At 41.6% G+C, this 23769-nt stretch overlaps 1 protein-coding gene across 1 annotated transcript; it reads right to left on the minus strand.

Annotated features, from left to right (window-relative positions):
* Nucleotides 1–4780: 4780 nt before the first annotated feature.
* LOC149449456 (avidin-like) lies at nt 4781–18395 on the minus strand. Its single transcript, XM_089693226.1, has 4 exons — nt 18315–18395; nt 11332–11539; nt 8942–9062; nt 4781–7133 (listed from the first exon to the last, which is right to left on the minus strand). The coding sequence occupies exons 1-4, from the start codon at nt 18378–18380 to the stop codon at nt 7094–7096; spliced, it is 435 nt and encodes a 144-aa protein (XP_089549352.1). The 5' UTR covers nt 18381–18395; the 3' UTR covers nt 4781–7093.
* Between the last annotated feature and the right edge of the window lie 5374 nt (nt 18396–23769).

A 23769-nucleotide genomic window follows, 5' to 3' on the forward strand; every position in this document is an offset into this window, starting at 1 on the left:
TGTATGCAGAGCCCGACTCTCATTCTCGAGGATATCTGGAGCTGTGAAGGCGAGTGTCTCTCTCTTTCACCAGGTGGGAAAGGCGGTGTATTTGGGGAAATGGTAGTGGAAGGCTCTCTTGGGTTGAGGGGGGCAGGGGTGTTGTTGGTCAATGTCTCAGGCTCTCTCCCCCACAGGGGTGGGGGGGTGGCATTGGTCGGTGTCTGGCTCTCTCCATAGGGGGGTGTGGGGTTGGCCGATTTTTGTGTTGCCTAGGGTAGCACAAAACCTACATAACCACTGACTTCACATAAAGCGCCCTCAAAAAAGGGAGCTGTGTAATGCAATAAAATGTGCATTGCTTTTCCCCGTCACGCGTTCCTACTGCTCAAAATCCTGGTGTCTGAAGGCTCCGGTTTAGTGTACAGACTGCCGTATTTTGGGCTGCAGGCTAGTGTGAATGGGGCTTAAAAAATGTAGCATTATCATGTTGTTGATAAGTGTATCTTTTGATATTTGTCACTGGAGTAAATCCTGTCATTACCTAACACCTGGAGCCCCCATATTATTTAAACATAGGAGCATTATGTAGCAATAAGGAAGAAGCATGTTCCCACTTGGAAGTGGAAGCCATGAGGTCTAGGGCCAGGAGAGGACTTTGTGACTTTGGTTGGTAAGTAGCAATGTAGCAACTCCTCTTGTGTAGTTAGTGGAATTTTAGTTCAAATGGACTGTATTTCTAGTGTTATGAAATTATTTGTACCTCATTTCAATATCTTACTAATGTTCAAGGAAAAGCTACTCTAATGCCTCTTTCATGACTAGGAGTAAATGTAAATATTTATACAAATCTGGGCCCCTGTTGTTCAATTGGACTCCCAGACCCCTAATCTGGACCACAGTAAGTCACAGGGAACTGCATGAGAGGTGCTCTGAGCATATGGAGTTATTGTGAACAGTGATCAGGAGGATGGCGTGAGCTGGTCTCACACCAGCATTTGTGCACTTTACAGCAAAGAAGTGAGTTTGTGTGGGCTTGGGTAGAGGCGAATTACAGAATGTGCTCTGGATAGCCCTGTTTACAGGTGAGGCCACAGCTGCAGGGTTCAGCCATGTAAAGCATGGATGGGGGACCCACTTTCACACTGTTTGGGAGTAGACTGTGGTCAGTGGAAGTTTAAAATGTTCCTACGTTGGTGGTCAGTGTGAAGGAAAATACCCCTACGATGGTGGCCAGTGAGAGTACAAACTGCCCCAATGTCAATGAGAGTAATACATTCCTTGGTTCTTGGGAAAAAATGGTGCTCCTGTGTCAATGGTTAGTGGGAGGAATGTGGCCCCCCTGGCAGGTGGGCAGAATTGTGCTTTTGTATCTTTGGGAGAAATGGTGCTCCCTCATTGGTGTTCAGTGGTCACTCCAAGTCCTGCGCTGCTCCTTGTGGCAGATTCCTTGTGGATTCTACAGTCACCCTTGGGAAGGAGACCACTCTGTCTGATAGTGCCTGTTACATTGGCGAATGCTGAAATGCTCTGTGCCCAGTACCCTCTGCCACTATGCATACAATGGCTCCCTCCCTTTGACTTGCAGTGAGAAAGCCAAACATGTAGGACCTTCTCACTGCAGAAGCCGGTCTACAGTAACCAGTGAACCATACACAGCTCACAAAATGTAGTTTGGGGATGGCTGCCCTACACCTTCGCTAAAGCAACAGAAACCATCCAGTATCTCATAACCAGAGAGCAAACCACATACCGTACCACCCTGACATGCCTTCTTAAGATGCAAGGTATAACTTCACCTGCAGTTACATCTAGCTTTGTACATCTCATGTACATAAAGAGCTGACTTATGTACTGCTTTGTCTGTTTCATGGTATTGGTAACTCAATGTGCAGGAGAATTAACTGGTCTAACTTGCTTTATATCTGAAAGCCAAAAAATTAATCTGTTTGTCCACCCAGTATCAGTAACTGTTACTAAGCAGCCCACATACTGCAATTGTATTTGGGGGAAAACCAATACCACTGTAATATTTATTGTCTGTAAGTACAAATATAATTATATATTAGTTTCACGTACTAGCATTTGTTCCTTTTCTGATATGCTGCCCTTTTCTTTACATAATGTATTAGCTTATGAATTGGACATTTCTTTACCTTTTATTTACATGGTATTCTTATGCAGCTTAGCAAGAATGTGCACACCATGGCTACTAGCCTTTATATGACATAATCTTTACAATCAGTCCTGGGTCAGTTTTAAAGCAAATAAACTTTTCAGATCTTTTTGGATTATGAGAATTAAGTGTCCTGCCTAAAAGACACTCAGAAGGAGGACACAGTGTTGTCTTTTCCGTCTGTTTCTCTTAATGAGAAAATACAAAGCTCTGCTTAAAGTAGAACTATAGGCAAACCTTTGTTTCATTTTGGATAAAAAAAAGGGAGGGTTATTTTTTGCCATCTGTGTCCCATTGGGAAGATTTACCTTTGTTTCATATCCAAAACAGGAAGTTAGAGATAATCCCTGCAAATTAAAGGAATTCATTGAGGACCCCCATGTTAACAGAATTTGTATCCTCTTTGGAAAATTTCCCATCTATTGGAAACAACTCAAAATTTGGGGTTTTCTCTACATTTTCTTTTGATGATAATGGTAAACAGGACAAATAGAAAGGGTAACACTCCATAATGGGGGGAACAGACAGCAATGAAAACTCAATAGGTGTTCTAATTCATCTCCACTCTGTCCATAACTGTAATAAAAAACTTTTGCCTTTAGCTATATTTTATTTATATTTTTCCAATCTTGGTGCTTGCTTGGCAACCACGGCTCATGCAATTCATGGCACACAAGCCAAGTATACTAATGCTGTTAGTTGGGAATTTCATATTTTGAACCGTCTTGGATAAGTTTGGTACTGACTCCAGTGCCCTTGTACATGGGGGATCCCTCCATCTAGATTCCTGCAGGAAATTGGCCTGTTTGATGTCTGGAGGAAGAGCAAGCCCTCAGAGTTTCAATGCTCCAGCTATTCTCACACTCATTTCACTTTGTCTAGAATTGATTTAACATTGGGTAACAATAATTTTACAATATGTAGATGGGTTTTCTCACGCACCTAGAAGAATTTCTGATCAATCACCTTTCATCATTCACCTGCAGTTCACCAGGATTGTTCTATAACCCTGCCTTTGTAATAACTGGATTACAGGAATCTGCAACCCGTAACCAACACTCTGACCCCACATGAGTGATTTGGGATGCAATGAAGGCTTTCCTGAGCTGTACATCAATATATGTGATAACTAAGTTTAAGAAACATTTTGGAGAATAGGAAGCCGTAAACGAATGTCTATGATACAATTAAAAGAAACATTTTTATTAATAACTCTAGTCCTGAGAATCAGAGTAATTAGATTAATCCCAAAAATGACATAAGTAATAATAATAATTGCACAAGTCAGTGTCCCTGTCTAAGGCAGAAAAATGAGGTTCTTTACACAACAAAATTACTTTAAAAAGAGTGAACATACAGGCCACTTATTAAGCTCCCATTGCAAGTTCCCAAAACCCTAGCACATTTATTAGCAGCATAGTCACAGAGATCGGTGAAACAGTAACCTACACCGCTGACATCCTGTCTACCCAGATTTACTGTATATAGTAGGAAAGTTAAATATGAACAAATAGCACCCAACCATAGTTGATTGAACAGGATAATGTAATATTTGCTTCCTCAATTACTCTAGAATAACATACTGGCTCCATCAATACAGCCCCTAATAATAAGGTTCCAGGAACAGAAGGCTTGCCCACAGATATCTGGTTCCATCCTTCTTCCAGAATTGCTTTAAGTTATCAGTGAGATTCATTTACAGGAACTCTCCCAGGTTCAATGAAAGAAGCCATCATCATTACATTACCTAAGCCAGGCAAGAATCTTATTGGCCAATCTCCCTTCTCACTTCTGCCCAGCAGCACTAAGGCCCAACCATGTCACTACCTGCCTGGAGATTGCATGTTCTCCCTGTGCCTGCATGGGATTCCTCTGGGTACTCTGATTTCCTTCCACATTCCATAGATATGCTGGTAGGTTAATTGGCCCTAGTATGTTTATGCATGAATGTGATTTAGGGACCTTAGATTGTAAGCTCCTTGAGGGCAGAGACTGATGTAATGTATAATATATATGTAAAGCTCTGTGTAAATTGACAGCGCTATATAGGTACCTGTAATAAATTATTAAAATAGCTTTCTGACCACCTCTATACCCCACTCAGACCAAGTGGGATTTATTCCCTCTAGGTCTACAACCATGACCTTCCTAATGCAGGTAATAGAACTATTCCATCAGAAGCCACAAAAATGTTTACTAGTGTGGAATGGACATACCTCTGGGTTATTTTAAAAAAATTGGATAAAGAAATAAATTAAATCAGCTGGATTTACAAAAACTATTTATCCCACACAGCTCATATGCAGAATAATGGTACCTTGTCCAATTTGACCCATGATAAATGCTTAAGGCTACTTTCACACTGATGTGCCGCAAAACGCATATGTGTTTTTACTACACTCTTGCCGTGCTTTCTGAGTATTTTTTTAAGGACACATGGCTTAAAATCTGCACCAAAAAGTGTGAAAACATACATAGATATACATTCACATACATAGGGAAGCATTTCCCTGGCTGTGGTGAGGACACTGCTGGATCTTAGGACAGATGAGACTGGAACACTGCTTTAAGTTTGTTCCTAGGAGTCTTCAACTCATTCCTCAGGCTAAATAATACACACGTAAACAAGTCTGGAAATATATTATTTTATTCATCTGTGTGCAATACATTAGGAAATTAAACCTATATTTCACAATGACATATTATATATATATATATATATATATATATATATACACACACACACACACACACACACAGTATACAGGTCTGGTAGAGCATGTTCCTTTGCAGTTGTTTTTCCTAAAGCTCTGCTACTTAAACACGCTACAATCACATATTGGTCATTATGACTTATGTCTGATGCCCAACATAATATACAAATTATTATAAAGTAAAAATTTAGCAATTATTTTTATACTTCAAATACTCTTGCACCTTATACTTCAAATCTATACTGGCTAATTACCTGTATGTTTGCTTGTTTGTCTGCTCTACAGTTGTGAAAATGATAAGGTGATAATAAAAACAGCTTGAAACTATCTGATCCAAATGTGGTTTCAATTCAGTTTTGGAGGTCAGGGGTTCTAACTTTACTTTTGCCAAGCTGAACACTAAGAAAGTACCGAAGCCAGAGAGTCTAAATAACAGCCAGAAAACTTGCATTTTTATAAAGGTGTTCACTTTGGTATATCTCTCATCATAAATTTAAAATCAGAAAAAGGTGGGCACAGAAGAGTAATCTGAGTCCATAAAAATATTCAGTTAAAAAAATATGAATCCTACTGTACTTCTCAAAAGCATAATGAAAACAGAGGTCTCGGTTGCATAAATCTCTTCATACACTATATTGCCAAAAGTATTGGGACGCCCCTCCAAATCATTGTATTCAGGTGTTCCAATCTCCTCTATGGCCACAGGTGTATAAAATCAAGAACCTAGGCATGCAGACTACTTCTACAAACATTTATGAAAAACTGGGTCTCTTATTGTCACCTGTGCAATAAGTCCATCTGTGAAATTCCTTGCAACTAAATATTCCACAGTCAACTGGTAGTGGTATTATAACAAAGTGGAAGCAACTGGGAACAACAGCAACTCAGCCACGAAGTGGTAGGCCACGTAAAATGACAGAGCGAGGTCAGCGCAAGCTGAAGTGCACAGTGTGCAGAAGTCACCAACTGTCTGCAGAGTCAGTAGCTAAAGACCTCCAAACTTTGTGTGGCCTTCAGATTAGTACAACAACAGTGTGTAGACAGCTTCATGGAATGGGTTTCCATGGCCGAGCAGCTGCATCCAAGCCTTACATCACCAAGTGCACTGCAAAGCGTTGGATGTAGTGGTGTAAAGCATGCCACCACTGGACTCTAGAACAGTGGAGATGTGTTCTCTGGAGTGACAAATTACGCTTCTCTGTCTGGCAATCCAATGGATGTGTCTGGGTTTGGCTGTTGTCAGGAGAACAGTACTTGCCTAACTGCATTGTGCCAAGTGTAAAGTTTGGTGGAGGGGGGACTATGGTTTGGGGTTGTTTTTCAGGGGTTGGGCTTGACCTCCTTAGTTTTAGTGAAGGAACTCCTAAAGCGTCAGCATACCAAGACATTTAGGACACTTTCATGTTCCCAACTTTGTGGGAACAGTTTGGGGATGGCTTCTTCCTGATCTAACATGACTGCGCACCAGTGCACAAAGCAAGGTCCATAAAGACATGGATGAGCAAGTTTGGCATGAAGGAACTTGACTAGCCTGTACAGAGTCCTGATCTCAACCCAATAGAAAACCTTTGGTATCAATTAGAGCGGAGACTGCGAGCCAGGCCTTCTCATCCAACATCAGTGCCTGACCTCACAAATGCTTCTGGAAGAATGGTCAGACATTCCCATAGACACACTCCTAAACCTTGTGGACAGCCTTCCCAGAAGAGTTGAAGCTGTTATACCTGCAAAGGGTGGGCCAACCAATATTGAACCCTACAGACTAGGACTGGGTTGCCATTAAAGTTCATGTGCGTATAAAGGCAGGCATCCCAATACCTTTGGCAATATAGTGTATATTTGCAAATGTCTGCAACTGAGACTCTTGCTTTCATTGTGAGCTGAGAAGTAGGTTTTAAAAAGAATGTATGTTTTTTTCAGAGTTTTTTTGTTATGCATTTAGAACAGATATATTTTCAAAATTTTGTATGTATGTGCAATTTGCAACTATATATGTACATTGGGGCACAAGATTCCTACTGCTTCCTACTTTGCAGTCTTACATTTCAAACCTATGTAATTACTCACACTGGCAGTACATCTGGCCTGATCTGGCCATCTCATGATTATTCACTACTCTACATTTAGAAAGAAAAGAAAATGCACTCATTTAACTTATTCAATCGTTTCTGGCTTTTATAAAGATTTGAAATTGTGGTAGAGCAGGTAATGCTTTCCTTCAGTTTCATTTCCTCAGCACGGGGCGGAATATATTATACCCAACCCTGAAAAAAAGATAATTTAATGAATTAAAAGAAAAGCTGATTTGTGAATAAAAATTCCATATTTCATATGTGAACATCTGCTACATGTGAGGCATACAGTATGTTTTCTCTCTTTGTTTTGCTGTTTTTGGGGGGGGGGTTTGTCTTGGGTTAGGGTATCAATTTGCCAAACAAAATTGCTGATTTTTTATTGTTTGTGAAATATTGCTATATTAACCTAGAGTGCTGGTTCACATATACAAAGATTGGATGCGATTTGAACCACATCCAACCCACATGACATGTGAAATAACATTGCTTCCTATGGTGACTGTTCACATATGTCCAGTGTATTGCTGCAGTACGGATTCAGTGTGGACCAGGGGCGGACTGACAACTCATGGGGCCCCCGGCAATAGGGGATCATGGGGCCCCTGTGTCCTTGGCCAAACTCAAAAAAGCCTATGAAAAAGGTACCAGGGGCATCTTATGGGGCCCCCTACTGACTCCGGGCCCTCGGGCAGTACCCGAGTTTGCAAATAGTCAGTCCGCCCTTGGTGTGGACTGAAAAAGAGTCCTGTACGATTTCTGAGCAGTGCAGTCCGGTTCAGGTGCAGATTACAGGCTATTGACTTCTATTGAAACTGTTTATAAACCACGTGTGAACAGGATCAAATACTGACTTGATCCTGTCCTGAACCTGATGTAAACCTGTCCTGAACGGCTGAACAACTACTGTGCCATTTAGCTGTGAAACCTGAGTTTCAATCCACACTGCACCGCACACAAGTGAATTGGCTCTTAGGCCTCTTGCACATGGCTGTAAAGTCGAGAGTATGGACATACAGTGTAAGAAAATCTGTTGTTGTGGCACCCAAGAAGAGACACGGCAGCAGGGTTTTTTTGCCTACAGGACTGCATCACAGTGAACGTCATGCTCATGCAACCACTGGTACTGGTGTGTACTTGTGTATGTGTATTGTTCAAAATGTTAAATTTTGCGTTTTCAAAAATCCTGCCATGCGCATGCATGAGTACACGCCAGTGCCAGTGCTTACATGTGCACAGTATTTTCTGCAATGCAGTCCCATGGGCTAAAATAAGCTGCAGGCGTGGTTCCTGGGTGACACAACAACAGACATATTTTACACTATATGCACATAGACTCTTCTTTTTTTGCCTGTGTGCAAGAGACCTTATCTTTGCTTAAAGCGGAGCTCCACCCAAAAGGGGAAGTTCCACTTTAAGGCCTCGTCCCCCACTCCATTAAGGATTGGCACCTTTGGGGTGCAGGGGGGAGCAGGTACCCAATTTTGACAGGTACCTGCTTCCACTTTCGCTGCGATCGCCTAGGAGTTGTTCTCCCTCCCCGTAGTCTTCTGGGACATGTGACAGGTCCCAGGAGACAACCAGACCATTCACAAGGTGCAACGCTACTTGCCCATGCGCTGTGAAGCCGCAAGCTGTTACAGTCAGGTGGCCCACACTTAGGATGCTGGCATTGGGGAGAGAGGACGGCCGGTGAACCCGGCTGTGGTGAGTACACTGCTGGATTGTGGGACAGGTGAGTGGCTGTTTACTATTTTTGTAGCTGCTGACTTTTTATTTTTACTGGACTTCTGCTTTAAGTTGAAGCTGTTAGATTTTTTTTTATCATAGTGCCTCTGCTATATGCATTTTGCTTTACAATAAAAGATTGTTACTTTTGGACTTATGTTGCTAGTGCTGATTCACACTACCATTTTGGTTTGGAGCTTTGCTTGTACTAAATATGCGACTAGTTAGTTAACCAGACCTTGGATATGCCCTATGTCACCATGCATCCATACCTTGTTTGCGACCAGTTATCCTGAAGGTTCTGAGCCTCTGACCTCAGCAGCCATGTGGTATAAAGAACCTGCTGCCCAGACTCATCCAAGAAACACTGACCTGTGAATACTGTGATCGAATCTGTAAAGAAACAGACTTTTGATTAAAAATGGTACAGTTATCAATACAAAATAATAAAGAAGTAATGTGTGAATGTGTGAGATTACCAGCCAGCATTCATTTTGGCTTTCTGTGGTCTACAGTTCACATCATAAGGAGTGTTTACCCAGACTGCCGTTGATGCCCCTTCAACGAAACTGGACCGGCTGCCATGCACACAGGCCAAATGTTGGCTGCTTTCTGATAACTCCCGGTATTTGGCCCATGTGTACGGGACTTAAAGATGAATTCCAGGAATTAGACAAAATCTACCCTTGCAGTTGGCCCCTCCTGCACTGTTTGTATTATAGGAAGCTCCTACATAGAGGAAAGGTTTCACACTGGATTACTGCACAGTACTGGAAGAAATACACCAAACACTCCCACATTCAAATAAAAAGGCACACGCCGTATATACAATATTTGCTTACGTGAGATCTCAGCTTTAAGTATACAAAATTAACCTAAAGCACACCTTCCCCCATTAACCACTTGCCTACCAGACACTTATACCCCCTTCGTGCTCAGGTAAATTTTCAGCTTTCAGCACTGTCGCACTTTGAATGACAATTGTGCGGTCATGCAACATTGTACCCATATTAAATTTTTATCATTTTTTTAAACTCAAGTAGAGATTTATTTTTGTGATATTTAATCACCACTGTGTGTTTTATTTTTTGCACTTTATACAAAAAAAGAGCAAAACATTTGAGAAAAAAGGTTTTTCTTTGTTTCTATTATAACATTTTGCAAACAGGTAATTTTTCTTCTTCACTGATGTGCGTTGATGAGGCTGCACTGATAGGCAGCACTGATGGGCACTGATAGGCAGCACTGATGAGGTGGCACTGATAGGCTGCACTGATGAGGTGGAACTGGTGGGCATTGATGAGGAGGCACTGATAATGCTGCAATGATATGAAGCACTGATGGGCACTGATAGGCAGCACTGATAGGTGGCACTGATAGGCAGCACTGATGGGCGAGGCTGACTGATCGCACTGATTGACAGCCCTGACTGGCAGCACTGACTGATGGGCAGCACTGATGGGCACTGTTGGGTGGCACTGGTGGGTGCAACTGCTGGATGGCACTGCTGGGCACTGGTGGGTGGCACTGCTGGGCGGCACTGCAGGGAACTGATCATCAGTGCCCTGATGATCAGTGCCAATCTCCTCTGTGACAGCTTTCAGTTATCGCCAGTACTTTCCTCATGCTGTGATGGGAGCACGCCAATAACCAGCAATATCATTTACTCCGCGATCTGTTGTGTCATTGGGCACAGCTGATCACGTTGTAAAAGGCCACTGTGATTGGCCTTTTACCTCATCACATGATCAACTGTGTCCATAAGACACAGTGACCACGGAGATCACCGAGTGCACGCACCTGGGTAAGCATGCGGTAGCCGTCATTCAGCTATAGCGCGGTTACCAAGTGGTTACAGTAGAACTATAGACAAAACATTTTTTTTTTCATTTTGGACAGAGTAAAGGAGGGTTATAACCCTGTAAGATTTTTTTTCTTTTTTTGACATCTGTGTCCCATTGCAGAGATTTTCCTTCATTTCCTGTTCCATAGCTAAACAGGAAGTGAGAGGAAATCCTTACACATTAAGGGAATCTCTTGGGGACCCCCAAGTCTTGAGAACTAGTGTCCTCATTGGAAGATTTCCCCTCTATTACTTTTCTGGGACAGCCCTAGATTTGGGATTTTCTTTTACTTTCAATTTCAATGAAAATGGTAAACAGGACAAATAGAGAGGGTGAATCTTCTTAACAGGAGCACAGACAGCAATAAAAGCTGACAAGCATTCTATTCCCTCTCCATTCTGTCCAAAAATTTAAAAAGGTTTTGCCTTTAGTTAGACTTTAAGGAAAGAAAAGTGGGCAGCTTATTCCTCTGTCCCCGTCCCCCCCCCAGCCTCTAAAATGTGCACCCCCTGCAGCCTCCAGGAATACATCGCACATCCTAGGAGACTGCAGGGTCAGTCTCACTGCACCTCTGAGCCTCGCACATGCACAGTGGGGAACTGACTATGAGACATCAGAGAATCCTAGTTGGCTCCAAAATGGACAGCTAAAGCTCAGTGAAAAATCGGCTGCAGGGAAGACAGTGCTTCATTCCATGGACTGGCAGGTTCCCTGCAAGTCAGCAACTACAGTATTTGTAGCTGCTGACTTTTAATAATGTTACAACCTTGGTGAAGTTCCCCTTTAACAAATTAACATTAACAGGAAATATAACTTACTTATAAAAGACCACCTCACTGTAAATCCAAACAATGGAACATCAGTAGGTTGCTGATACCCAACCAGAGGCGATTGCAAAATTGTTTTATTAGTGGTAGATACAGCTGTCAGATATTTGCCTATAAACGTTCCATTTTCAAAGATATCAATGGTCATGTTAGAGCCAAGATCATTCTTCCAGAAACCTGCCAGGCTGCACCGAGTAACCTACAGAAAACAGAGTGAGTAAATAGTTTGTTATTTAGATGATTCGGAATCAGACTACACCTGGTCACAGAAATTATAGCAATAGAAATAAAATGTATCTCTAGGCATTTTCTTTTACTTTTGGATAGAAAGTTGGTTAGACCCTCTGTCAAGTTTTAATTTCAGTTGCGTCCCTGTTGAGGAGACCTCTGTTTTAGGAGACCGCTCTAATATCAACAAGAATGAAAGGGAAATCCAAAATTCAGCCCTAGAAAAAGAATTAGGGAAAAATCTTCCGATGGGAGCACCTGTTCTGTGGACAAGTGTCTAAGAGGGGAATTCCCCTCACTTGGGAAGATTTCCTCTTATGTCCTATTGCATCCCCCGGGACAAGAAAAGAAGAGAAATCTCCCCTATCAGACACAAACAGCAAAAAATAGGCAGACGGGATTTATCCCTTCCCTAATCCATTCCCTGCTTTTCTAGAAGCCACCAATCCTTATAAAAAAAAAATTAATAAAAATAATAATACAAAGACCTTGAGAGAATTGCTCTGCGTGTGAAAGCAGTGGTCTCTCTGCAGAGTTTAGAAGCACCCAGATTTTGCTTTCCTTTGAATCACTTAATTAATATTTAGTTGTATAAGCACTGTTTCTGAGAACTGCTGTACATCTGTGTTGCATGGAGTCAACCAACTTCTGGCACCTGTGAACAGGTATTCCAGCCCAGGATGATTGGACTACATTCCACAGTTCTTCTCTATTTCTTGGTTTTGCCTCAGAAACTACATTTTTGATGTCACCCCACAAGTTTTCTATTGGATTAAGATCCGGGGATTGGGCTGGCCACTCCATAACGTCAATCTTGTTGGTCTGGAACCAAGATGTTGCACGTTTACATGTGTGTTTGGGGTCGTTGTCTTGTTGGAACACCCATTTCAAGGGCATTTCCTCTTCTGCATAAGGCAGCATGACCTCTTCAAGTATTCTGATGTATTCAAACTGATCCATGATCCCTGGTATGTGATAAATAGACCCAACACCGTAGTATGAGAAACATCCCCATATCATGATGCTTGCGCAACCATGCTTCACTGTCTTCACAGTGTACTGTGGCTTGAATTCAGTGTTTGGGGGTCGTCTGACAAACTGTCTCCGGCCACTAGACCCAAAAAGAACAATCTTACTTTCATCAGTCCACAAAATGTTGCTCCATTTCTCTTTAGGCCAGTCAATGTGCTCTTTGGCAAATTGTAACCTCTTCAGCACATGTCTTTTTTTCAACAGTGGGACTTTGCGGGGGCTTCTTGCAGATAGCTTGGCTTCACATAGGTGTCTTCTAATTGTAACAGTACTCACAGGTAACTTTACACCTTCTTTGATCTTCGTGGAGCTGATTGTTGGCTGAGTCCTTGCCATTTTGGCTATTCTTCTATCCAATCGAATGGTAGTTTTTCGCTTTCTTCCACGTCTTTCAGGTTTTGGTTGCCATTTTAAAGCATTTGCAATCATTTTAGCTTAGCAGCCTATCATTTTCTGCACTTCTTTATATGTTTTCCCCTCTCCAATCAACTTTTTAATCAAGGTACGCTGTTCTTCTGAACAATGTCTGGAACGACCCATTTTCCTCAGAATTTCAGAGAGAAATGCACTGTAACCAGCATGTACAACATTTGCTGCCTTCCTTCCTTAAATAAGGGCAATAATTGCCACCTGTTTTTCAAAGAATGAATGACCTCACTAATAGAACTCCACACTGCTATTATTTTGAACATGCCCCTTTCAATTAGTGATTCAATTACACAGAATCAGCAGCATGCATGTCATGACTGTTGGGTCTGTTGGATTTCTATTACTCTACTACACCTGCTAGTAAATTATTTGCCATGTAGAAATATCATTTCTACCAAAAACAGTGATTGATCAGGTTAGTGATGTCTGACTGCTATTATTTTGAACACAACTGTATTTTTCCACAGAACGTTTTCGCCCACAAGGTGTTGTCCATCTTCCCCTGTGGGCCATAGGGCCATTTATTCTCAATGTACTGTTGCAGAACGTTATCACATAAACATTGCTCTCTGCCTCAGTAAGGACTGCCAACCCAAAGAAGAGAAAAAAAAAAAAAGAGGACCCTGCAGAGTCACATGATCAGTTTGAAAACTTTGGATAAGGCAAGTGTTAAAAAAAATTAAAAGCAGAAAAAAAGAGGGTATCTAGATGGAAAATGTGGAGTCCAGAGTTAGACTCTAAGTGAGTAGCATCAAAGTGTTTTAGCTTTTTTGCCATCAATAGAATCAGGAGATGAAATTATGTAATAGCTGAAAAGATTAAAGAATATGTAAACCCTCACCTTGTAAAACAACCCATAAAGTTTAAAATAGAAACGTAAGGCAAAACATTTGTGTGTGTGTGTGTGTATATATATATATATATATACAAACTATATAGCCAAAAGTATTGGGACACCCCTCCAAATCATTAGGTTCAGGTGTTCCAATCACCTCCATGGCCACTGCTATATAAAATCAATCATCTAGGTATGCAGACTGCTTCTACAAACATTTGAGAAAGAACTGGTCGCTCTCAGGAACTTAGTGAATTCAAGCGTGGTAGCATGATAGTCCATCCATGAAATTTCCTTGCTAATAAATATTCCACTTTCAACTGTTAGTGGTATTGTAAAAAAGTGGAAGCAACTGAGAACAACAGCAACTCAGCCACAAAGTGGTAGGCCACGTAAAATGACAAAGCGGGGTCAGCGCATGCGTAACACACGGTGAGCAGAAGTCGCCAACTGTCTGCAGAGTCAATAGCTAAAGACCTCCAAATTTCGCGTGGACTTCAGATTAGCACAATAACAGTGTGTAGAGAGCTTCATGGAATGGGTTTCCATGGCCGAGAAGCTGCATCCAAGCCTTATATCACAAAGTGCAATGAAAGGCATTGGATACAGCAGTGGTGTAAAGCACAGTGAATTGCTGTGTGTGGGGGGGGGGGGCATAGCACATGTTTGATCATTGAAAAGGAACACTCTGAGTTCCCACAGATAGAGAAATGAGAACACTGTGCTCTAATGCATAATGTAGTCAGTTTTTAGCAAAGTAGGGGGACTGGCAGAACCATTTCACAAAAAAAGAAGCAATACAAAGAGAACAGGATACTTTTCCATACAAGTACATAGTAAAGCTCAGGAATATGAAATGTTGGGTTTACATATTCTTTAAAACTGGAAAATTGTAGGTGTTTTCTTCTTGCACGCTATATTTAAATCAGCCATTCCCCTACCAGAGTTCCTCCAGATGTTGGTAGGGGTTTCCTTGAGCTGTGGCTAATCGTCCTCTCTAGCTGATGGTGCCTGCATAGTGCCAGGGCCAAAACCACATGGCAGAGCCAGCTGCAGGACATCAATGATCTTTTTAGCTGTCTGCAAGGGGGCATTCTTCCAACTGGCCACCAATGACTTGGTTTTATCAGGGTTCTCTAAACATGTAAATTATTTTATTTGGGGTGCAAAGATTGAGAAAGACGAGTATAAATGGTATAATTATCAAATACAGAGCAACATACTGTTTTGTTTAAGAGATGCATGCATAGATAGCAGTGTACCTGCAGGCAGGTACATACATATATATATATATATATATATATATATATATATAAATACATTTTCTGGTGCTTGTGTCTTAACCACTGGCGGACCGCCCACCCTCATTGTACTGAGGATTGGTGGCCAGCACAGGCAAGTGCCACATACCTGTATGTCGCTTCCTGCTCTCGGGTTGCATGGGTGGGGGGAGGTACACCCTGCCGGCACCCACTGTGATTGTACACAGCAGGAGCCTGTCAGCAAGTCCTAGTTAGTGATTCATGGCCAGTACTTGCTGATCAGCTGTGTACAATCAGAGCCCAGAGCTCTGTGTTGACAATCAACACAGAGCTCTGTACAGAGGAATGGTCTCTCTGTTTCTCATCCCTGCTTTGAACTAAGAGATATATTAGTAAAAGCAGCACACTTAACACATAGTAAACATTGTTTACATTGTTAGGCACACATTTAACCCTTGATTGCAATAGATGCCAACCCCTTCCTAGCCAGTGTCATTAGTACAGTGATAGTGTAGTATAGTATTATCACTGATCACTGTAATAATGTCACTGGTAATTTCAGTGTCAGTTAGTCAGTTCCCCCCCAGTGTCAGTTAGTGTCAGATTTCCCGCCGCATTATTGCAGTTCAATTGCAGTCACTGACCACTACCATTAGTAGAATAAAAACAATATCCAGTATCTATACCATAGTTTGCAGGTACTATAGCTTTCACACAAACCATTCAATATACACTTATTGGGATTTTTTTATCAAATACATGTAGCAGAATACATTTTGGTCATAATTTATAAAGAAATTAGATTTTTTTACAGTTTTAAATATGTTTTATAGCAGAAAGTAAAAAATATTATTTGTTTTTCATTTTCATTTTTTTTTGATATCACAAAAAACCCAGTGGTGATCAAAATTAAAAGAAAGCTTTGCTTTGTGTAAAAAAATGAAACAAATTTTGTTTGGGTACTGAGTTGCATGATTGCGCAATTACCAGTTAAATTAGCGCAGTTTTAAATAGCAAAAAAATGACCTGATCATGAAGGGGGTAAATTCTTCTGGATCTTAAGTGGTTAAACTAATGAATCAAACTTGGGCAATTTACAGTACTGTTAAAAGCTAGACAACATTTCAATACAAATTTCCACATTCTGTAAAGGAATTCTAGTTGCTACTTTTTATCTGTGTGCTAAAATAGATATGAAGACATTATTTAACTCTTTTTATTTTGTTTTGGATAGTAAAGAAATATTAGAACCTCTTCGATTTTTCACTGTGTCTCTATTGGGGAGATATTCCCTCGTGTCCTGTCAGTACAGAGTTCTCCTGGATTATATAAAATGGGCCATGGGGTTACAGGGAGAAATAGAAACCTGGCAGAAATTTTAAAGTGTTACTAAACCCACAACAGTAAAATGATTCTGTATATACTGTAAAGCATGCTTGTTATACTCACTGTGGAATTTAAAGTGTTACTAAACCCCGGGCCCTGCATCCTCTCTATCTGGTCTCCCACAGTACATAGAACATGGAAATGCAATTATTTTAGTAAATATAAAATGCTAAATGCCTTTTCTCATCAGCAGTTAGAGCAATCTTGTGACTTCTATCAGTGTTCAGTAGAGCACAGGTTAGCTTGTAAGAGTTTTCTTTCTGCTTTAGGAGGATGCAAAACCTCTCAACTCTGTCTGGACAGTGCTGATTGGCCCTATGCTGATCACACACACTCTCCCAAGGAAAAAAAACCCTCTCTAGCAATACACACTAAACTGAGCACGTGCAGAGTGTCCCCACACAATATGTCTTATCAGGAGATAAGAGGGGGACACTGGGAAGGTGAGGATCAGAGAAGTCAGGATCAAACAGCAGTTTAACAGGGGATTAACCCCTTAGGTTCCACAGTGTATAGCAAGCACGCTTTACAGCATATACAGACTGATTTTACTGTTGTGGGTTCAGTAACACTTTAAGGGTTCCAGAGAAAACCTCTGCATTGTGTAAAAAGGATGTTTGATCCTGTATTCTCTGATCCTCCCTTTCTTCTGCTGTCCCCATGTCGTCTCCTGATAGAATAGAGCCTTGGGGGCAAGCTGCACATGCTCAGTTTGGTGTGTATTGCTAGAGAGTTTTATTTCTTTTTTTGGGAGGGTGCATGTGGTTAGCACAGGGCCAATCAGCACCTGTCCAGACAGAGGGTCAGGGGTCCTGCAGCCTCATAGGACAATCAGGGGGAAATGAAAATTAATCCTAAAAGCTTTAACCTGTGCTCTGCTGGACACTGATAGAAGTCACACGACTGCTCTAACTGCTGATGAGAAAATGGATTTAGCAGTTTATATTTACTAAAATAATTGCATTTCCTTGATCTGTGCACTGTGGGAGACCAGATATAGTGAATGCAGGGTCCTGGGTTTAGTAACACTTTAACTCCTTATCACCCTATCCATAACTAGATAGCAAACATTGACTGGAATGAGGCTACATTCACAAAGTCTCACAAAGTCTCACAGGGGCGGCCACCGAAAAGAATAAGTAGATTCTCACCAGTGGTTCTAAATGCTGCCATTGCACATCAGCTGTAATCTGAATGGTTACATGTGAACAGTGCAGTTGACTGACCCTGAATGCAGACAGTGTGCATCCAGAGATGACATATCTGCAGAGTTCTGGCCGCACACAAACTGGTCAGGCAGCTAATCGGCCGGTTTGTGTGTGTCCATAGGACAGATTGTTGCTCCATCCAGAGGTGGTGTTTAGCTGCCTCTAAACTTAGCACAGTATGCACCCCTGGCTGCACATGTGAATGTAGCCCTAAAAGGCTGGCCATACATTATACAGGTTTCTTGTACATCTTTCCTTTAGATTTACCAAAACCATATAATATGAGGTCAAACCTAATTTTCAGTTTGTATGCAATCTGGCAGACCCTTACACTGCATAGTTGGCAAATCTAAAGAAAATTAAACAAGAAAATTTGTATAATGTATGGCCAGCTTGGTTTGCAAATAAAATGCATTACTTCACCTCTACACTTCCCTGCTTGTTCATAAGTACATGTATTCATTGTCTAATCAACATAGATAAGAAGAACAGAGTAGCTTTATAGTCAGTACTAGCAACATTAATATTTTCAATAAAACTGGCTACCCTTCTATAGTTAAAACTGGTAAAACTGGCTACCCTTCTATAGTTTACCTTTCCATCAGTACAAAGAGTCAAGCTCAGCAGAGCCAGAGTGAGTACTGCAGGGATCTTCATCATGGTGCTGCCTCTCCAGGATGCGTTCCCCAGCTTAGAAGTGTTGCTGTATTTATACAACTGGATGACTCATTCTGTGAAGTTACCACTCGCCTTGCCAAATACTGTATGACATATTTTAGGATCATGGCTTTATTTCCAAGAAAAGGTTTACTAATCATCCATCTTTCTGAATGTCATAATTGCTACACCTCTTATAAAAAAGGCAAGGAAAAAAGAGAAGTGGGCATAAAATTGCAGAATATGGTTGTATTCTTGGTCAGTATAAGGAGTTTGAAGGCATTATTAGGAAATATTGACCAATTCTGAGAAGAGATTTTTTTCTCTTATTCTTTCCCAGCCACAATTAATTTAACAGAAAGCCACTAATTTCAAAACCATATATATTTCAAAAATGGACTGCGCTAAGGTCACAAATTGACTAAATAAATTGCGCAGTCTATGAAGTGATGCCAATGAGTAAAATTCAAATACAATATTAATATTCAGTGCCAACATGTGAATAATCAGTGCAACAGTGCTCTATCTTTAACGGTGATACTCCATGCTGAAATGACAAGTACTTCACTGTGTTCACACTGGTGCCCCACATAGATGTAAACTCACCGTCATTTCATGACAACCAGCACCAACAAGTCACACTCGCTTTTTGGGACTATCCCAGTATGCAATCCAGTCTTGATGGCCGATATTCCTTTGCCCTTGTAACCGTGGTTGCTGGTAGTAACCAATAACTTTCCACTAGGACTGTATCAATGTCAGGAAGCTCCTCTCCTCCACAGGCAGTATTTCATATTTTCAGCATAAATTAAAACAAAACCAGACATCCCATAGTGTAAAACTGTATAGAACTTTAATATGGGGTCAAACAATAGAAAAGTGCATTTCCTGGCACTAGGTGTATGCAGCTTTGTGTATTATGAATGGGAATAAAGATGGCCGCTGCGTTCCAGCATGCATTCCAAATACCGGAAGTTGCGTCATAAGCCCTCAACATGTTCTTCCTGAAGACGATCTATTGGTCTAAACACGGCGAGGGCTTATGATGCAACTTCATAGATTGCACAATTTATTTAGTCAATTTGTCCATTTTTGAAATATATAAGATTTTGTGTTTGGTAATTCACAATTTGGACTGCTGCTATATAGGTATCTTATATATAGTCAATTCTTTTATAAATATATGTAATTTTTCTTCCTAAGCGCAACAGCACCCTTTTTCTTTTCACATAATTTTAAAACCAGTCTGGTGAAAATATAGTCTCCCCACCACAGGAAAAAAATATCTGCAATACTACAAAGGCAAGCAGAAAGAAGATTTGTGAATCTGGGTCTAACATCACACAAAAAAAGATATCAGATAAAAGTGTATATTTCATGTAATACGGCTTTTGTAACCCACCTGCTTGAATGTACTTGTGGCCTACAATACATAGATAGCACTACCAGAAAATTACATGACAAAGTGAACATGTGCAAAATATTTTAAAAAAGGTCTAAAAAGCCATTCCTTGTCCAAGCATTTTATGGAAGCCCATAATTTTGATCCATCCGAATTAAAATTCTGTGGTATTGATACAGCTCAGGAACATAGGAGGGGGTCCAATAGAGAAGGAGATACTTCCAAAAACTAAACTTTTTGGATATTTGAACTAGACAGCTTACGCTCCAAGGGTCTTAAATACTTGCCAACCGTAGATAGCCAAATGATGGCTACACTGCAGCTGGCTAGTTCTGGGAGGACGTCATATGCCGTCCTCCCAGAACCCGTGGTGATCTCTGTGATCGCTGTGTCCTACGGACACAGCTGATCATGTGATGTGCTAAAAGGCCAATCACAGCGGCCTTTTACCATGTGATCAGCCGTGTCCATTGACACGCTGATCACCGGGAAACGCACTTTCCTCACGCTGTCAGAACGTGGGGAAAGTACTGCCGAGAACCAGCAGTTGTCAGAGCAGGGATCGGCACCGATCATCAGGGCACTGATGATTTGTGCCCTGATGATCGGTGCCCAGCAGTGCCACCCACCAGTTACGCCCACCTGTGCCCAGTAGTGCACCCACCTGTGCCCAGCAGTGCCCACCAGTGCCACCCAGCAGTGCCACCTACCCGTGCACAGAAGTGCAACCTACCTGTGCCCAGCAGTGCCACCCACCTGTGCCTACCCACCTGTGCCCACCAGTGCCACCCACCAGTGCCCATCAATGCAGCCCAGCAGTGCTGCCACCAGTCAGTGCCCAGCAGTTGTGCCAGTCAGTGCCCAGCAGTTGCACCAGTCAATGCCTAGCAGTGCCGCCAGTCAGTGCCCAGCAGTGATGCCAGTCAGTGCCACCTATCAGTGCTGTCTATCAGTACCCATCATCAGTGCTGCCTATCAGTGCCGCCTATCCGTGACACCTCATTAGTGCTGCCTATCAGTGCCGCCTATCCGTGCCACCTCTTTAGTGCTGCCTATCAGTGCCGCCTATCAGTGCCCTTCAGTGCTGCCTATCAGTGCCCATCAGTACTGCCTATCAGTGCCCATCAGTGCTGCCTCATCAATGCACATCAGTGAAGGAGAAAAATTACCTGTTTGAAAAATTTTATAATAGAAACAAAGAAACTTTTTTTTTTTTCAAATTTTTGGCACACTTTTTGTTTATAGTGCAAAAAGTAAAGTGCCCAGTGGCGATTAAATACCACCAAAAGAAAGATCTATTTGTGAGAAAAAAATGATAAAAATTTCATATGGGTATAATCTTGTATGACCGCGCAATTGTCAATCAAAGTGCAACAGTGCTGAAAGCTGAAAATTGGCCTGGTAAAGAAGGGGGTATAAGTGCCCGGTAGGCAAGTGGTTAAAGTGGAATTAGATCTGAATTGTTTCTTATCAGATTTCTGAGGTAGAATGCATGCGCTTACATTTTAATTTCATTTTCTTGTTATTATGTTTTGTTTTTTACACTTTAGCTGGATGGTAGAAAGTGGTCTGTGTACACACATGGAATGCATTGTCACGATCTGTAATAAGTTCAAGCAGGTGCCTATTTTATTCTGTTAGTATCCATGTGAGTCTAATAATGGAGGTAGGTGGACTTTACCATTTTGCATTTGCTCGTCTTTTGTATTCAGTACACATGAAGGAAAACGGGGACCTTTCTAGTAGTTAAAATGGTGGACTTTGGGACAAGTGTGGGTGGAAATAGGTATATAAATTACCTCATTTACAAAGCCCTGGAGCAATTGCACTTGCCGAGTGCAACTGCACCTTGTATGGTGCACAGTCTATTTGCCTTTAGTAAATCAACCACTATGTGTACATGGACACACAGGCTTTTATTGAGTTGAGTTCAGGTGCTTTGGCAAAAATATACCAAAAGCTACAGATTAAGAATTTATGTCTTAATCTGAATGATATTGAAGTGTATAAACTTTGTGAAGATTTCCACACATGTACCTCCTTGAGTTCTGTGGCATGTATTAATTATGCCCTGTGGGTAGGCACTGCTGTGTCACACATTTCACAGAGTCTGCCTTTTGAACTACAGAGGTTCTAGGAGGAGGAGTTTCAGAAGGTAGAGTCAGTACAGGAATTATTGCTAAAAGGTCAGAGCGGCTGTCAATCAGCTACAGTATATTAGGTGAAAGCACAACTGAACTTAATTCAAACATGAACAACTGGGAGCGGCTGGCCACCTGATTAACTCCTTAACGCCAGCTATCACCGAGCTGCCATGTGTATGCATGCAGCTGCTTTTGCTGTTCTGTGCTGGGGTCATGCTCATTTGGCAACCTCAACACTGTGACTGTGCTGTCACTGACAACTCCAAGTTTCTGTTCAAGCTCAGGAGTCAGTGAGACGGACTCCCGATGACAGCCAATCACAATGATCATACAATTGGGAAGCCCATGAAAAGTTTTTGGCTTTGAGAAAACTTTTAAAGAGCTTGGAAAAGGTTAAAGAAGATATCAGAGAGAGCAGAATACTCATGGGATCAACAGGTATTTGTTAAGCATTGATTCACATCAATACAAAAGACCCTGCACAACTACAATTACTTTCTAAGTGTAGCACCCTTATAGTTAGCTAGGGGGAGCTAGCTAGTTTTTTTTCAGAAAGGAAGGCTGAGTAGCAGCCTGGGAATGAGTCAGTGGCTCAAATTTAGGTCAGGGCTGAGGGCTCGGCCAGTTCCCTGATACCTCCCCTTGCTCTAGAAACTTAGAGAAGATTCTCGAAGCAGTGGGTGGGGGTGAGGAGGGACTGGCCTGCACACTTAGAGGACTCTGGACAATCCCCAAGGAGGCTTGGCATGGGGCAAGGGCAGCCTTTAAATATGATAGAGCCTTCTCAGCAGCAGAGTTCAGGTCAAAGATGTGAGAGAGGCTAAGATGCAGGAGCCTGGGAGGGGGCCCAGTGGGAAGGCGCCTACCTACAGGCTGTGACCTAAAAAGGAGGTCACTCAACCTCACTGTCCCCAGAGAGAGAACCAACTGTGGAGCCAGTGAAGGAGCCAGCCCAGCAGAAGGCAGCCACGAAACCAACTAGCTTACAGAAGAGGAATGAGTGAGTAATCCTACACCTCCTGGGCCAGATAAGGGGAGAGGGCATTCTTTTGGAAAAACTGTTTCATACATATTAGGCCAGCAAGTATATTGGTAATATTTGCCTTTTATAACTATGGAGAAAAACCCAACAGGGATAAAAACTGCTGCTTGATAAATACATTCTTAAATCTGTGTTTCGATCACTATAACAGTTCCTTTTAATAAACAACAAGAAAGGTAACAGAAAGTGTGGTAACCCTACAGAGAAACCTAACTCTGAATGACAGTATAAGAAGCTCAGAAATTCTGGAACATAGTTTATAGAGAACTTAAAAAAAGTTTACTAAATTTGTTCCAAAGTGCATCTTCACCTTTATCTCTCTCTATCTATCCATTCAGTCGTATCTGACCCTTGGCGATTGCATGGACCGTCACTCGTAAGTGACTTTTTCCATGAATTCTCTTAGCAATTATTTTTTACAGGATACTTTACCTTTATATGCCAGCCTTTTTTTCCAATGTATTCAACCCAATGAAGTGTAAATCTGTAAGCCGTGTACCGGGGTGTGCTCCCCAGGATACAGTGAAGTCACGAACGAGGAAAGCAACCCCAACACCAGCTTTTGCCACAACAGAAGTTTACTTAGATGTGGCAAATAAACACAACCACAAATGCTGGAAACATACAATAAATTTACATAAACCCAGCCCAAAGGCTGAGACCCTTGTGCTGCACAGCACGGCGCCTTCTGATAGATGAAGGTAGAAAGTGAAGTAATTTACCTACTGGCGGGCACAAATAAGCTGCCACACCTTACCTGTTATTACCCTAAAACAGCAGGAATCAGTGTATGGGTGTACGGTA

Source organism: Staurois parvus, unplaced genomic scaffold, assembly GCF_062004578.1.
Source record: "Staurois parvus isolate SC_StPar_1 unplaced genomic scaffold, SC_StPar_1.0 ptg000618l, whole genome shotgun sequence".
In the NCBI taxonomy this organism is placed as follows: Eukaryota; Metazoa; Chordata; class Amphibia; order Anura; family Ranidae; genus Staurois; species Staurois parvus.